This window comes from Plecotus auritus (genome assembly GCF_963455305.1).
Source record: "Plecotus auritus genome assembly, chromosome: 1".
NCBI lineage: Eukaryota > Metazoa > Chordata > Mammalia > Chiroptera > Vespertilionidae > Plecotus > Plecotus auritus.
Genome location: NC_137770.1, coordinates 78386802 through 78404861, shown reverse-complemented (window position 1 = coordinate 78404861; position 18060 = coordinate 78386802). Strand labels below are relative to the sequence as shown.

The following is an 18060-nucleotide window of genomic DNA, read 5'->3' as shown; positions in this document are numbered from 1 at the left end:
TCCCCTACCTGCCATCTTGTGTCCACATGGGGGCAGCTATCTTTGACCACATGAGGGCAGCCATCTTGTGTCTTGGTGTGATGGTCAATTTACATATTGCTCTTTTATTAGATAGGATTCCTATCCAGAACTCTTGACTTTTTGAAAAATGTCAATAAAATCGGTTTCTCAAAAGAGCTTTTAATATTACTTGGGGCATCTCCCAAGAAGTGGCTACCATTGATTCTTTTACTCAGACTTACCGCAAGAAGAAATGTGTGGGATGAGTGTGCAATAATGTAAGACAAAGATGGAGAAGGGGATTGTGGAGATAGTCATCTCTGGAGATCAACCCAGAGAATTCAATGTCTCATGTGAGGCAACTTTTGGGGTCCTCTACGTTAAACATTCTCATAAAGGAAAATTTTCTTCATTTCTTTATATTTGCCTTAATTTTTTCTATTATTTCTGGCCCATCCCTATTGGCCATTCCTTTCCCTTTTGAAACTTAAACTTTTCAAAGGAAACAAACATTTAAACCTTCATGGTAAGAAATGAGAAGAGCCTAATGTGAAACGCTGAAGTCTAAAATTAAAAGTAAAACAAAGAATGCTCAGTGACCTTTTTGTTGGAGACTCACATGAAGAAATGTCATGGTACATTGATCAAACTTTTATTCATTTGCATTTTCGGGATGTTGCTATTAATAACACATGACACTCAACAAATTACAATACAATATGACATTCTGTACAAATCACCTCTAGTTTCTTCTTTGGCTGTGTTACTTCAGCCCCTGGTTACTTAAAAAAATGTATGTGTCTTTTTTTTTTTTTTTAAGGCTAGGAAAAACTTTCTCTCTACCTTAATGTCCGTGGCTGGGGCCTGTGAATTAAACTCACAAAAACAGATTAACAGGAGAAAAAGCATACATACTTGTAAATGACTGAACTAAAAACCAGAAGAAGAGGAGAAAAAAAAAAACAAAAATGCAATGGTCAAGTTTATAAAAGCAAATTTAATTGATATTTTAAATTTTACTTCCACGGGGGCTACACAGAAAAGAAGTGAAAAGTCAAAAGAAGCAGTAAGACTTGGAAACTTATGTACAGTTTTGACAAAGGGTGATAAATTGTGAAGTAAATAGGCAAAGGAAAAGGGGGGTGGACTTCCAGAGGGGGTGAGTTGTGGAAGAGTAAATATATGGGGAAACTGATGGAAAATAAGGATTATGTTAGGTAAGGTGTTTTTTAACGTAAGCTCATCTCAGTGTCATCTTTTCCAGTGATGAGGACCAGAGGGGACACCTTTACAAAGGAAAATCTAGGCCCTACTTTTGGGCAGAAGCAGCCCAGAGTTCTTCCTGCATCTATTGCTTCTCAATTGCCTTCAACTCAAAATAATCTTTATGACAAAGTGGCATATTTTAGGATGGCATATTATGACCCCTTAATATCCTAAGAAGTAATCAGAGTTCAATTGCTTCTGTGAAAGTATTAGTTTCCAACCTGTATTCTGTGGAGCTAGCTCCCTAAGGTGTCTTACTTTTTTAAAATAGTTCTATGGTCAAATAAGTTTGAGAAATGCTGAGTTAAACATGATTTCTTTTTCTAGCAGAAATTCTCAGAACTTTTAGTTAACTAGCAATACACTGTGATTCGACAAAAGGGAAATAATAATTCATTACGTTTCCTAAACTTATTTGACCATGGAGCATGTTTTTCAGAGGATGTTTCAAGACTAGTGTTTCCTGTAATACATATTGAGAAATAGTGGGATCAGCCACATTTGTATGTAAGTGCAAAAGTTTATGTGGCCACTGAAATAAGTATAAGCCAAGGGAGAGAGCAACTGACTGAAGCTGCCAAGTGTCAGTCAGCAGTAGCCATGCTGCCTTTGAATCCTGCTCCAGGACTGAGCTCCAGTTGGTTCCTAGGAAGAAAAACTAAAGCATCGAAAGCTTCTGGGTCCCACTAAATTGAACCCCTTTCTTGGGCACGAAAGAGCACCAAGGGATGAAGGAAAATGGTCTCCTGTGCTCATCTCCACCCGTGGCTCAGTACTGTGCCAGTTGTATTATTCTTAAACATCTATTAACATGATTGCTTCATAATTACAAAGGCTAACTGCCAAGCATTTTTCACAGGAAGCAAGGCAATGCTTGTCTTTAACTGCTCTATTGGCTGATGCAAAAGGGTCAGCATTAAAAAAAAAAAATCTTTTAAATCTTATTCTAATTGAAGAAACATCTGTAAGAATACCATTTGAGGGGCTTCAAGATAAAAAAAAAAAAAAGCATATTCAAGGCACAAAACTAAATAACTGCAACAATTAATGATTTGGGGGTAGGGAGTACAGGATTCAGGACGATGGAAGTCATCAGTACGTCGGACGCTGCACGGCAGCCATGCCTTCCCACCCGTTATGCTGTGCTGCCAGAACTCTAGTTCCAGAGACCACCCTTCATACCATGCCAGACCTACTCAGGTTCTCAGAGGGTGTGATTCTTGATCCTCAAAGGTCAATTCCACCCATGTCCTTTCTTCATCCTGCTCCATACTCCCTGGATAGGGGCAGAGCTAAGCACCCAAGTCAGAGGATTGGTTGCAAATCCTACATTGTCTCAAAGCTTCGGGGAAAAGTGGAGAGAGAGCGACTAATATTTACTGAGCACCTAGATGCCAGATGTTTTCATGAACATTACCTCATTAACAAACAAATCTTTTCCTTATTTTGTACATAAAGAAAACTGGGGCTTAGACTGGTTATAAAACCAGTCCAAGGTCAACCCAAATGCTGAGTAAATTAGGTTAAAATTTGAGCCAGGTCTGAGTGAGCCCAAGGTCTGTTTTATAATATCATGCTGTCTCCTGATCATAAAACACTTCACTTTATATGGGAGCATAAATGGCCCATTTCTCCCAGGATCTAGCAAAACATCTCAACTTTTATCATCACTTCTAGAGACCTGGTAATGTTTAGATCTTGTCATTCATTTGCCCAAACCAATGGAGCTATTTATTTTCAACTCTGGTAACAAACTTTCTTAACTCAGCATTTTTCAGGAAAAAAAAAATCTAAATTCTTGAATTGCCTCATTTCACGCTCATTCTCTTTGCATGCATCTTTTTGGCTTTTAAAAATAGAGTCCAAATCATTGCGTATTCAGTTATGAAACACACAGGAAGGAGCAACGGGAACACTAATGTGAAGTGGTCTCCAGGCGAAGAGTACCTGTGTCTGTAGTTTCTTTAAATTAAACAGAAAACTTTCAGATTTATAAATAAACCAAATACCATGCTAGGCTTGTAGACTCGGATTCTACCCCTCTCTCCACAGTTACTACCCTGGCTAAGATCATTTGACTCAGCATCATTATTTAAAATAAGAGTTGCTCTCTTAAGTTCCTTAAAAATTCTATAGTTAACTGCAACTCATTGGCCTTTCCAGAGTTAATGTAAACTAAAATAATTCAAATCCCACCACCATAATCTTTTTTAAAATTTTTTGACAAATGCAAAGGACATACCCATCTTCCAGTTAAATTTCCTTTTGAGTCCGACAGGAAATCAAGAAGCAAAGAAAAAGGTATAGTTATCTAGCTAGACCGTGATTTATAGTGTTTGGAAAACAGTTTACTTAATGAGAAAGTAGCATAAAAGTTTGCTTATCTTGGTCGCAGGTATTGTAATTCATATCCCTAAAGGGTAGAGAGAAAAATTATTCTTTTCCAGGAAAGACAATCCTATATAATAAAAGGCTAATATGCAAATTGTCCCCTCAACCAAGAGTACGACCAACTGGGAGTTCAACTGGAGTTGGACCAGGGGGCAGGGCTGGCCAACCGCCTGAGGCCCCTCCCCCAGCCGGCCCCACCCCTAATTGCCCCCCCCCCCGATTGGGGGTGGGGCCGGCCCACCAACTGCCCACGGCCCCTGACCCGGGTTGGTCCAGCCCAATTGGCTCCAATTGGGGCAGGCTGGCCAGACCCGACCTGTGCACAAATTCGTGCACTGGGCCTCTAGTAATACCATAAAGCTCCTTCCCTCTTGCTTAGCCTGCTACTATATATTCACCTGATACTATATGTTTACAATGAAAGTAATTCTGCGAGTGCTAGTCCTCACACAGATGCCTGAAACACCTGCTTTCGAATTCTTATACTCGGAGACAACATGTAACAGGCTACCTGGCTCAATTCTTACCGGATAGCAGACAACCTACCTTCCTAGGGCAGTTTCCTCCTCATTTCACATCCCTCATCAGCCACCACTTCCATTTCCCTTCCTCACCCACATTTACACAAGAATTCTGAGGCATGAGACACTTGTAAGGTGAGAGTGAATCACATCTGCCACCACCTGATAGAGCTGAGCAAACACTAGTCACTCAAAAATACCCTTCCCTGGCCTGACTTCCTGGGGTTAATTTCCTAATAAAGTGATCATTTCTTCAAGATGGAGGATCAGAAGCATTTCAGTGGCCGTGTGCAGTTTTTAATTATTTCATCCAAGGTTCTTTGGACATGGTCAAGGCTACAGGTACATGTAGTAGAGGAGATACTTTGGGAGAAATGCCTCCTTTAGCCACTCTAGCAGATGTCAAAATGTGGGAGAGAACTAGTGGGCAATTTCTCCCTCCACATATACAAATATTCACCTTTTCTGGCCACCCATGCAGGGACTTTATAAGCATAAGTCCTTGTCAGGAAACTTTAGTCACTCTCAGGTAATTCTACCTTCGAGATCATCCTTCTACCTCTCATTCATGTGAGGACAGCACAGTAATCTCAGTACAGTGCTTCTCAAACTACAAAGTGCTTATGAATCACCTGGGGACTTTGCAGAAATGCGGATTCAGATTTAATAGGTCTGGGGTAGACCCTCATGCCTGTGTTTCTAACACACCTTCAATAGACACTGATGCTGCTGATTGCAAACCACACTCAAGTAGCAAGGTCCGCATCTCTTTCCTCTCCCAGAACTGGAGTACAATTTTACCTTAAGGTTTCTTTGTGGCTGGTTATCTACCAAGAGAACTAAGCCGGCAGGAAACGCAGAACCTCGGCGTGCCCGTGAGCTCCATCCTGCACACAGGGGCTCAGCACGCTGCTCTCACTGTCCAGGCTCCCGGCCTGCCTTCTTGCCCAGGTGGAGCTGCCACATTCTTGATTAGCTAAATGACAAACCTGGCTCAGCCTCCCCAGCCTTATCTGATGCCACTCTGCCAGCAACTCAAACATCCGGAGCACCTGCTCTAGGACACATTCCCAGGCCCTCACCTGAGATTCTCATTCATTAGGTTGGGAATGGCCCCAAGAAGAAACAGACATTCTGGGTGATTCTGATCCGTTAACAAATTTTTGGGAAGGAAATACATGTAATCTCTTTGATGGATTTGAGAAACCTGTATGCTATGGTTGTTAATGCCTTTACGTCAAGGAAGAAAGGTTAAAAACAAAACAAGTTGAGCATCTGATACTATGGTAGAACTATTTCTTCCCCAATTTCAATACTTGCTTAGGGGCATTTATGATTATTTTCAGTGCATTGTCTTTTTCTTTTTTATAGTTCACTAAAACTGTAAAATATGTCCTATATATCCTATAGAAAATTCTTTTAATGTAGGTATGATTAAAGATACACTCAGTTAATGAGAAAAATATCAAAGGAATGATTATTTGCCCTTCTGATTGAACTGAAATGGAGTTGTTCATATACATACAATTTAAAAAATATATCCAAGAACAAACACTGATATCAGTTAACAAAAATAAGGACTGAACATTATTACCTTTAAAATGGCAGAAGCAGATACAAAATACAAAAAGTAACTTTACTTTGACTTTACAGGTGAAATGTCCTCCCTAAGAAAGGCTGGCATTGGCTATTTGGTCTCTGGGACAGATGTGGCATCTTGCTGGGTGCCAGCCTCTGTGGGCACAGCCTGAGGGCCTGCTGCAGCAGCAGTGACCTCGGAGACAGCGGAGGTGGCTTCTGGACTGGAACCAGTCCCTGCCCGACCAGGGGTGGCCTCAGTCTGACTGGGGGTGGTCTCAGTCTGACTGGGGGTGGCCTCTGTCTCACCGGGGGTGGCCTCAGGCTGAGAGGCTAACAGTTCGTGACTGATGCTGGCATCTGTTAGACAGGGGATGTCAGCCTGAGTAAGCATGCCCTCTTCTTCTGTTTCCATTTCTGTTTCCTGACTTTGAACTTCCTCACCTTCTTCTACCATAGCAGGTGGTAACTGCAATAAAGTCTAATAAAAAAAATTTAAAAAAGGAAAATATCAGTATGAATTAACTCAAGTAAAAAGAATTGGCTTATAAAGTTAAGCTCTCACATTAACATTATTATCTTCCTAATAAATACTGTTCACTCTTAAGAGTTCTCCAGAATAATGCTGGCCATTTCATGTTACAGATGAAATAACTCTGATGACAATGGCCTACGTTTTGCTGAATATGCCAACACGGATATCACAAATAATCAAAATACATATTACATCTCTAGAGAGGAAAAGAATATGAAAACCTATTAGATTTTTTAGCAAAGGAATTTGCTGTCACACTTCTGGAAAAACAGTGGCTGATTAGGACTGACGGACACACCAAGTCGAGAAGGGCCAACTTTGATCAAGGAGCTCTGAGAGGGGCAGGGAGAAACCAAGCCCTGGGACAAAGCCATGGCAGGGAGAGGGGAGGGTACGAGACTCTGTCCCACCCAAACACTGGAGCAGCTCTAGATGCTGAGCCTGGTTGCTGGAACAGGTGGGAAAGGGATTAGTGAAAAATGAGAGGGCTTACCGAGAGGCATGAGGACACTGGGGGCTAATAAATATGTTCATTTTCTTGACTGTGATGATGGTTTCACAGGTATATATGTGTCAGAGTATCAAATTGTATACTTTAAATAAGTGGATTTTGTTGCATGCCAAATTATATCTACATAAAGATGTTTTGAAAGTATGGATATTACATGAATAATAACAACCCATTTCGCTTTAGTTGGTTTTCTACAAGGAGTCACGTATTTAAAGATTTATTCTGAGGTGAAGGGAATACAGTCAATAATATTGTGATAATGCTGCACAGTGACAGATGATTCCTAAATTAGTGGGGTAATCACATTGTAAAGTATAAAAATGCCAAATCACTATATTGTACATCTGAAACTAATATAACTAATATAATATTATAAACCAACTACACTTAAATAAAAAAAAAATGATATATTCTGCAACATATAAGATTCTTTAGTAAGAAGAAAACTAAGAGTTAGTGCTGAGAAAACTCACCTGATGATAGTGATGGGTGGTCTGTATCAGGTGCATGTACATGTTGTACACAAAGTTTGCCATTTGGGGCATATTCTTTATTACCTGTACTTCATGAGATGGTCTCTCCCCATTCTAGAAAAGGCAAAAAGGAAGTTAAATATAGTGAAAAACACTAAAAGCTAGCATTCCAACAGGAGCCCATCTCTCTGTTTTATGTGTAAGCACTATAGGGTTTAGAGGACATAAAGATGTAAGTGTGCGAATTCAATAAAGAAGGGAAAAGAGTGATTCAATTTAAATGTAGAAAATGTAGAGATTAGGAGGGAGCTAAGAGTCACTAGCTTTTAATACAATTTCAGGCTGGTAAGTCCAATATGAGTTTTGGTCCACTAACTAATGTAGAAGAAAAAGAGAGAGCAATCATTTGGAGAGAAAAATCACCATAGTCTAAAGTAATGGTTCCTAATACTGTATATGCTCCAAAGGCAATTCTCAAGATTATTCAGAATGAAAATGTTAAAACTGTTCTTCCTACTTACGTTTTTCTAAAAAATAAGAAGCTAATATTTACAATGAGAAGTTAACAATATCTAGACTGTCAGTCATGAAGGCGAATATTCAAAAGGAATTTTTACTAATAAAGAATGCATATACAGTCAGAAATGTTGGCAAACAGTAGTCTAAAGTGTCAACTTTGTGTATCTATCAGGACCATCTGGGGGAGAATGTTCAATCAGAGGCCTGGCCCTGGCCCCAGAGATGTATATTCAGTGTCTGAGACAGAATGAGGTGCTTAGAGTGGAGTAGTATCTGACCACCATCTCAGAAACAATGCTTTTTATTGGTTCAGGTAAAGTAAATGCGAAAGTACAAAATTTGCACTTCTTCCTAAACCATACTAGAATAAAGACAAACACTTTGCTATTTATAATCAATCATACAAAGTCTCCCCTTTCTTACTACAGGAAATTTCAGAAAACCATAAAGTAAAAAACTTTTATCAAGAAATAAATAAAAAAAGGGGAAATTATTTAAGGCACACAAAGTTAGAAATATTCAGTACATTAAATAGCATTTCCCAGAATCCGGCAGGGTGGCAGCCGCGCATGTAAGCAGGTGTTCTTCTGATTATGGTCACTTTGTGCAACGGTCACAGCATCTGTGTGCAGAGGCTCCCACGCTGCTACAACTACAACACTGCCTTCAAAACAGGAGGGTTTTTGTTTTGATCTGTTTGCTTATTTTCAGGTGGCTTTGCTGGGGAGCTGCCTCTCTGGGAGGCAGTACTAGCTGCTCAGCCCTCACTGCCCATCCCCACAGCCTCTTGAGCAGAGCATGGGGAGATGCTATCTGCCCTCAGTCCCCAGGCTTGAATCCATGGTGCTGTGCAAAGCACCACTTTCTACACTTCTGCTCATTCATATTGCCTGAACTGCACTTCGAGTTTTCACCAGGTGTGTCCCTGTAGCCCTTGGGATTCAAAGCACCTGGGGCACCCTTTCAACCCCAAGACACAGAGGCTCTGCCCCAGACTTCTTGTCAGGAATCTCTCTGCATAATCATCAGCCCACAACAGATGGAGAACCTCAGCGCTACAGGATTGTGTCCAAACTTCAGAGACTGACACTCAAGGCTTTACATGACCCCACCCCCATCATATCTCTCCACGGTTCCTACAATTCCTCTATAGCAGCATTTCTTTCTCCTTATTGGAAAGTACTTCGCATTATTATAAAACAAACACAGAGAATTTAATCTTGTTTTGTCTCTAAAAGGGAAGAAAAATGTACTGTAAATATTTAAAAGCTTTGTTTAAATTCCAATGTATCTCCAAGATATTTCATTAAATGAAAAGGCAAAGCCCAAGTCTATATAGCATGCTTACTTTCATGTAAGAAAGAAAATAAACAGGTATCTGCTCCTTTGTGCCAAGGTAATATATAAAGAATAAACCAGAAACTAAAGAGACTGCTTTTATGGGGGGAAGGGAGAGGAAAGGGAAGAAAAAAGGAGGGAGAGGAAACTGGAAGCAGGGATGAATGAGGAGGGAGTGGTATTTATCTGAGTATAACTTCTTGTATGTGCTGCTCCCGCCCACATTTTCCCAGAATGTAAGCTTCTTAAGCCTTCTCCAAGAGCTATTTATTATTCTGTTAAATTCTCCTTACAAAGCTACACAATGATTATGAACATTGTGACATAACATTGAGTAACTTATGTACATTATTTCATTTCATCTCAGTAACATTGATTAACTTATGTACATTATTTCATTTCATCTCAGTAACATCGATTAACTTATGTACATTATTTCATTTCATCTCTGGAGTCAGCCTGCCTGGATTTTCAAATCCCGAATTCTTCATCTACTAGATGCAAGGCCAAACTACTTCTCTAATCCTCAAATTGGGTTAATAAGAAAACCTACTGAGCAGGGCTGTTACTGAGATGAAATGAAATAATGTACATAAAGAACTAATTGCTTGATACATGGTGAGTACTCAATAAATGTTGGCATACATTATTTTTATACAGAAAATCTAATTTAGTTCCTAATGCAAGCAACACTCTTAAATCAGTAATTGGAAGATCTGTCTGATGATGTTCCTACCTAATGTGATCATCCATAGGAGAATACAGCTGTATAGAACGAAGAGTCCTACCTTTCTACAGGTTGGGAAAGGTTCCGTTGGAATTATATGCAAATGAAGTGGGCGGGCTGTGAGCTGGCTGAAAGCTGGAGTTAGCTCAAAACAGTTTTGGAAGAGGGAGACTCTGGCGAAGATATAAAGTCCAAGTCTGGCTCGAGACATGGCCACCACTAAGCGACGAACATCCCTTTGGGAAACAAACAAAATCAATTAACATACATCAAGATTAATAACATATTTATGTAGCTTCTTTCTTTTTCTCACATATTCTATTAAATATTCCTATTAAGCTGTGTCAACAAAAAGTTAAGTTTCTTCAAAACTTAATAGAATAAACATTAAGTTAATCAATGTTATGTCACTAGTAAACCAAGTACAAAGTTAACGCTTTATCGCTAATCTATGTGTTGACTTCTTCTTGGGGGTGAGGGGGGGAAAATCACAAAATAAATGATGCACTGACTAAAAAGATCCAAGAAGCTACATTGGTATTAGGATATAGTTCAGTTGTCAGACACCAGTAGTAAGTCAATCTGAACCAACCTTCCCCCATTTCTTCACCTACAAACTCCCATGTCCATATAGAGGACAGTTTGTTTTCTGGAGATGCTCTTACATGGCTACTTGAATTTGTATTTTATAAAAAAGAAGACTTTCATGAATAATAATAAAGTCTGGTAAAATTATCCCTAATCCTTGAAAGTAAGTAGTAGGGTGTTACAGAGATCAAATGTTACAAAGATAATATAATAACTAGGGATTCTCCCATCCCCCCCACTACACAAAACTATGAGATGTTCACTTAGGTACGAGAAAACATATCCCTTCGCATAACATTCTGGTCTCCCCTTCACACCCAGAAGGCTCTCCACCTCTAGGCAAAGCACAGATCCAGGGTGCAGCAACCCTGACCTGGTCCCTTGGAGGAACTTGTGCTCTCCAGTCCTCAGGGCTGCAGTGCAGCAAAGCGGCTTTGCAAGCCTGATGTCCCTGCGCAGGAGGAGGGTTACACTAAGATCCTCTGCAGATGCAAGCGTGGGCATTTTCTAAGGGTATGCGCAGTGTCTCCCCAACTGGACTCTAAGCTCCATGAGGGTAGAGATCACGAATATTAGGATTATTTCTATAGACCCAGAACCCAGCACACTGCCAAGTAATAGACTGACTTGAAAGGATTTGTAATGAGTGACCAAACACTATGAGCATGGCAAACTACCAGTCAGAAGAGTAAGTGAGCAGACAGGGTTCCCTGAAGCTATATCTTGAACTCAGGGCAATGAGATCACCACCTGCTTTCAGTCCCAGAACACGGCTAGGCAGGAACATTATTCAACAACAGGCCATCGTTCTGACAGACCCTTCTGAGGACAACACAGGAAGTGACAGTCTCACTGCTTTGCACTGAGCAGGTTCCCATCATTTCTATTGGTACCTGGGCTATTGAAATCAGGTGGCGACAAGAACAACAAATGTTGGGAAAGGGACTAGAAATGTCTCACTACTCTGGCTTCTGAACAGGCCCACAGTGTCCCTAAGACAGGTTTCTGGAACTAAAGCAGAATAATCTGGCTCCTATACCATCTCCTAATGAGTCTACCCTGGATGAAAAAGATGTGGGCAAAGGCAGTATGACAGGCACTGGGAAACAGAAAGGGTTAAACACAGAGTTACACATGAAATGTGATATATCTACACAATGGAATGTTATTTGACAATAAAAAGGAATGAGGTATTCATACATGGTACAACAGGAATGAACCTTGAACACATTATGCCAAGCGATTCCATTTACATGAAGTGCCTAGAACAGGTAAATCTAGGACAGAAAGAGAATAGTGGTTGCCAAGGCCCTGGGGAGAGAAGGGAGTGACTGCTGGTAAGTACGGGGTTTCTTGTTGGAGTGATGAAAATGACCTTAACTGATGGTGAAGATAGCTGCATAACTCCATTAATATGCTAAAAATCTCAGACTTGTACACTTAAAATATGTGAATTGTACAGTATATGAACTGAACTATATCTCAATAAAGCTATTATTTAAAAGAGAAATAAGAAGGAAGTAGGTTTCCTTGATCTCTTGAAACTTAAAAAACAAAATATTAGAAAAAGAAAGATATGAAAGATTATCTCTGTGAACCAAAATATCCAAGCTTTGGTAAAATTCTAACTAAGATACCTATGAAATTTACATAACTGGAAGCATAAATAATACTTAAATGAACATTTCCCCTGTATAATCTAACAACACCTGAACCATCACCAGTAACCTCGATGAAGCTGGATGTTCAAGAGCAAATTTTGGCAAATATAAAGAAGATTGATTATGTGGATAATGCTATTTTTGCTTAGAAAATCTTGATATTAGACAATACCAAAATCAGGCTCTTTTTTAACCTTTCATTTATGATAAGTATTTTACCATCATCATCTATTTTTTTTTTTTTAAGTTTCTAGAAAAGTCAGGCAAAAAATAGCAGAGAGCTAACTAAAGTCATGGGAAGCTGGAAAAGACAAAGCATTACAGAGTAAGAAAAAAGGTGGGGAGGGGAGGAAGCAGCGCTCATGCACTCACACTGTGAGTTTTGGCGAGATTTAATTATATAAATCGTAATGATGCCCCATTCAGACAGCAGCTAGCTATAACTCTCATTGCGGAAGAGGAACTGCTTTTTAGAAAAGCTAGTCTCCAAATACTTGCTTGACAAATAAATAAACAAAAATAAACTGTATTTTAGAACACTACAGTCTTCAAACAATTTCTTGAAACATTCTATCTTTGCTTACTCTTACATAAAGTTAGTCGAATGGAACCTGACCACTGGGCTAAGCTCCAAACAGAGCTTGACTTACTGATTACACTGTGAGAGCTTGCAGAATTTTCTTTTTATATCCACCAAATAAAATAATAAAATGAACTCTCCATATAGTTTTGCTATTAAGTCATATGAGATGAAGGTTTATATAAAACTAAACGGCTGCTTTGTAATCAGAAGACATTATTCCCATAAATCTCTAGTGCATAAGTACATCACAATAAGTGACAAAAATAGATTATTGTTTGTTTTGACAATTCTTAATCCTGAGAGAACAAATGGTTCCTTTATCCTCTAACACTGAAGCTGAGAGACTGTGTGGAAACACCAGAGATCCTGTGCAATGAAAAAGTCATTCTGAAGAGACGCTTGTACCACTTTACTTCTTTTAATTTCTGACAGATCCATTCTTACACTCCAACATACAGCACCAAAAGCTTCCATAACAACTAATTATACTTTAAATTTAAAAAAAGGCAAACTACTTAGCCACAGAAGTTTAAAACTGATGCAGATAGTAAAGTTCAATGACATGATGACAGTTTTTCCTTACGCACCTCAGATGGCCCACTGCCCTGGTTCGTACTAGAGAAAGAAGAATATAATCATTCTGTTGACCTTGAAATCTGTCAACAGTTGTCACCTAGAAAGAAAAAAATGGTAAGTACGGCATACTTAAAATAATCAATCCGAAATAAACATGACCATATACTTGGCATTCAAAAGACGAATTAATGAACATGAACTATTTGAAATAAACCACGGTAACCAGATGGCTATGTCCCTATGTTACTCATCTTTACCTCTGCTGAGCTGAATAACATCTGTGGAATGCACAGTCTTCCCCTACTAAACTACTCAATTCCATGAAAGCAGGCACTGTGTTTAGCTCATTATCTGGTATCCGGGTTTGATGCCCAGCAATATAACTTAGTTTGCTCACTTATCATTTAACACATTCCTAGTTCTATAGCATTCCTCTATCAAAAAATAAACAAATAATCTTCATAGTACTTATTGTTCAGTTTGAAAATACATGTACAAGTAAGGAAATTCAGGGAGGTTTCAGTCTAATATTGGCACCCAAGCATTTATCTTTTTCATTTATTCAACAAAAAGTTTAAATGCTTATCCTGTAAAAATTACAATCATGGTCCTACCTTTGGAAGTTAACATTTCTTTTGAAGTCAGCTTCACAGAGGTATAATTGACAAACAGTAAAATGCACTCAAGTGTGCAATTTGATACATCCTGACAATATACAGTATATCCCCTTAAACCACTACCACAACCAAATTTTCCAAGACCTCAGGCCCCTTTTTGTCAAATCTGTATTCCCCACCCCAGGCAACCACTGAGCTGTTTTCTGTCACTATAGATTTTGTTTCAACCAGTTCTATAATTCCATAAAAATGGAATCATACACTATGTACTTTTTTTTTAAGTTCTTTCACTCAGCATATGTTTCTGAGACTCATCCATGTGTTGTGTACATTAAAGTTCATACTTTTTTACCTCATTACTATCTACTGAATGCATATACCACAATCTGTTTATTTACTCACTTGTTCATGGCATTTGCATTGCCTCTAGTTTTGGGCTATTTTGAATAAAACTGCAATGAACATTCTTATATAAATATTTTTGTGCCATGTTTTCACTGCTGTTGGATAAAAGCTCAGAGTGAAATTGCTGAGCTGTGTAGAAGGTGCATGTGTAACTTTATAAGAAACTGTCTGTTTCTAAAGTTGTGGTACCACTTTAAACATTCATCAGCAATATTCCAGTTCCAGAATTCCAGTCGCTCCACATCCTTGCCAACACTTTGTATATGTCAATCTTTATAATTTTAGCATTCTACAGGGTACATAGTGGTATACCACTATAGTTTCAATTTGCATTTCCCTAACAACAAATGATGGAAAACACTGTTTCACATGCTTATTTGCCATTCACATGTCTTCTTGTGTGAAATATCTGTTCAATACATTTGCCAATTTAGTATTGGGTTGTCTTCGTTTAACAGTGACTTTTACAGAAGTTCATATATTCTGAATTCAAGTGCTTTGCTCTTGTGTGTGGGTGTTATATTAGGAAATTCTGCTGCCATCCTCACCATGTGGAGAGCTTATCTCAAATGAGAAGGGCCGGCAGGAGGATGAAATAAAACTTGGTCTCTGACTACATCACCAAGTCCCTCTAACCTGGAGCCATGCTACTTTCATCTTGCTAAGGGAGGGAGTAACTGTCTTTATTATTTGCATTAAGTTTTTCTGTTATTTATAAATAAAAGAACTCAGATATTGAGTTTCTTCTATTTCTAAACTTTCTACATTTCAAAGTTATTAGCTTCTCAATTTTCACTGTCTATACCCCTTATGAAGTGTCTATTCCTCACCATAGTCCTTTCAATTTTATCTTCATTTCTATAATTTTGTTTTATTTTCTTCCATTTCATATTTTGTCTCTTGCCGAGTTCTTTAATTCTCTACTTTGTAGCCCTCCCTCTCAGATATGGTTACTTCATTAAAGTACTTTAAAATTCAAAGCTACATGTGTATTCAAAATTTCATCTGTTCCAGGCCAACATGTTTTTCTCTGGAACATGTATCTTGTCAATTAGTATGTTTTGATGCTCTTTACCTGATTTTTTTTCCTGTATAAATTGAGCTTGTACTAGTTTCCTCTTTCCCACTATTTTACCACTAAGTAAGTGGATTTCCTTACCCACTTACTATGCAAGTGATTAGGGTGGGGTGAGCAGGACTGTGTTCTAAAGACTGGATGGTGGTTTTTTTGTTTTGTTTGTTTTTCACAATAGAAGGTTCTCTTTTCTTCTGCTACTATAGAGACAGTCTATTTGCAAATAAAGCTATGGCACATACAGTTCACCTAGAGGTTTCTTTGAACCAATCTGGGACCAGGAAGGCGTCTGCTCACCCCAATTTCTGAATCCATTGTTCAGAAACAGGAATGTGGCTCTTCTACTTCAGAGTATGCCACTCACCTTCATGAAGTGCACACTTGCAGGCACTTTCAAGACCGGTCCCTAAATTCCCTTCTTCCCCTATTTCCTTCATGATTTTAGTCACCCCTTTCTGTGTTATCTCACTAAAAATGGAGTTTGTCTTCTCTTCTTCCCATTTTCCTCTTACTTTTGGATTATTTCCAAGAAAAGGTGAAAGAGCTTTTACACAGCCATATTCACAACCAAAGTCCTAACCTCATCATTACTAATATATTTGTTTGGTTATTCTTTCCAATTTTCAACCTTTTATTGACAAAATCAAGCATATTTATTTTGTTTTATATTACTCCCCCACATCTCATTTGCTGTGGACATGACCACAAAACATTTTTCCTACTAAGTTTTCTTTCTGCTACATTGCTAGCATTTGGCCTATTGGGAACATTTTATGAGCCCTTACTTATTTTTGTTGCCTAGATCAGATCTGTCCAATATAAATAAAACACAAGTTATATGTGATTTTGTAATAGCCATCAGTGAGATTTTCCAACAGCTGTCTGAGATCTCTGGAGTCTTGCAGATGTTCTGTTCTGGGTTGCTAGTGACCAGACAGTATGATGTGATCACATGATCATCTTATGTTCCTGTTATATAAGACTAACTGATGTGATAACTATGAATTGAGCAAGAATTATTTTTAAAAGGGATTAAGACTCAAACTCAGGAGGAACTAAGGCAGTGGAAGGAATCACAACATGTGAAATTCCTTATATAAAATTTATTAACTTTAAGTAATTGTGCCTATGTTACACATAATAAAAAAAAAAAAAACCTTTACAAAAAAAAAATCTTAGGTCTGGAGGCACTTCACAATTCTTAAAATTCAAGAAAAAACACTTCCCTATATACACACAAAAAGAGACAGAACAAATTATACTTTTGCAAACAAAACAAAAAGTGATACAATTCCCATCTCTACTCGAATAATGCCTAAATAAATCTAATTTTATTTTCCATCATTTTGCCAACAAAAATGTTATAAACATTTATTTCTGATTACTATCTATAAAAATTTTCAGTGTGGTAGTTGAGACAGAAGTGCAAAGCAAACCAACAACACTGACAGATAGGTTTGTCAGAGAATTACTTATAGTTCCTATGACAGCGTTTTCTCACATATCTTAAAAGGAGATAGCAAAGAGACAAAGTGGCACAATATAAATAACTCATAATAAATACAAATCTTTCCATCTTACCAATATCATAAATAAGAGAATATATGTATTATATTCATAAAATTACCTTATTTGGTCTTCCAATCAATGGATTGCTCCCACATCGTCTATTGATAATGTCACGAATAAGATGCTTTTGCCCATTATAAGTTGTTAGAATACTGATCTTGTCAGCAGGGTAACCAAGTAAACACATGTACATAAAGAGTGCCACTACATATTCTGCCTCTCCAAGATTCTGCAAGGCAAACATAATCAGACCGTGCATTTATTTTTTTTTCTTTCAATTTTATATAGTTAACCAACTAGCACAATTTGTTCATTTATCACACTTCAAGTGGTGAAGAGTTAATAATTTGGACAAGTGAACACCTTACATGAAACTGATGAGTAACATTATCCTAGAGTAACATTGATAAATAAATGCAGAATATTTTAAGTATTACCCTTTGACATTTGCAATATATTTGTAATAAACATCATAAAATAAAAGTTACCAACTTAAAGACTTAATATTTTTGGGTCCACAACAATCACAATGCAGATCGATAATTTTCTGCTGCAGGGTATTAGAACAAAGGCTATGGAAAGAAACATTAACATAAAGGGGTGAGGCAACTGGCTTAGAAGCCAGTATAAGATTCAGTCTAATAACACATACATCTAGCAGTACTGTAGTCAGCCTTTAATTTTTATACCATGCTTTTCCTTCTTCAGACTTCACAGTATTTTTGTGTTTTGTGTTTGTTCTCTTATGATGGCTGCCACCTCTACTTTAGGTGGAAAGAGGATGTGGCCTCATATTAGACAGTTTGGCTGACTTTAGGGAGTGGTCAAAGTTGGAGGAAAGGAGGTCCCCTGAGCCTGAAAGTCAGGAAGGACACACAGGCTGCTTAGTGCAGGTTAGGAGAGACTGATGGAAGGAGTAAGAGATGAGGGAAGAAAGTAAAAGGAGAAAGAAGCATAACACATAAATCAAAAAAGAAAGACAAGAAGCTGCATTTCGTGTCAAGGCAACAGGAAAATTACAGGAAGACCTTCAAAAAAGCCATTTATATTCTGTGACACTCATGACACTCGCACAACTTGTTATCTCTTAAATCTTCTGGTTCTTTGGAAGACAGCAGGGAAAAGAA

General features: G+C 38.3%; 1 protein-coding gene across 2 annotated transcripts in view; it reads right to left on the bottom strand.

Annotated features, from left to right (window-relative positions):
* Window positions 1–644: 644 nt before the first annotated feature.
* AQR (aquarius intron-binding spliceosomal factor) overlaps window positions 645–18060 on the bottom strand; it is a 112761-nt gene continuing 95345 nt past the window's right edge. For both annotated transcript variants that reach the window (XM_080686507.1, XM_080686508.1), the window contains 5 exons: window positions 16992–17162; window positions 13279–13364; window positions 9921–10095; window positions 7276–7389; window positions 645–6237 (listed from right to left, as the gene is read on the bottom strand). In XM_080686507.1, the coding sequence (XP_080542633.1) occupies window positions 5866–6237; window positions 7276–7389; window positions 9921–10095; window positions 13279–13364; window positions 16992–17162 (918 nt within the window). In that variant the 3' untranslated portion in view covers window positions 645–5865. The remainder of the gene's footprint in view (window positions 6238–7275; window positions 7390–9920; window positions 10096–13278; window positions 13365–16991; window positions 17163–18060) is intronic.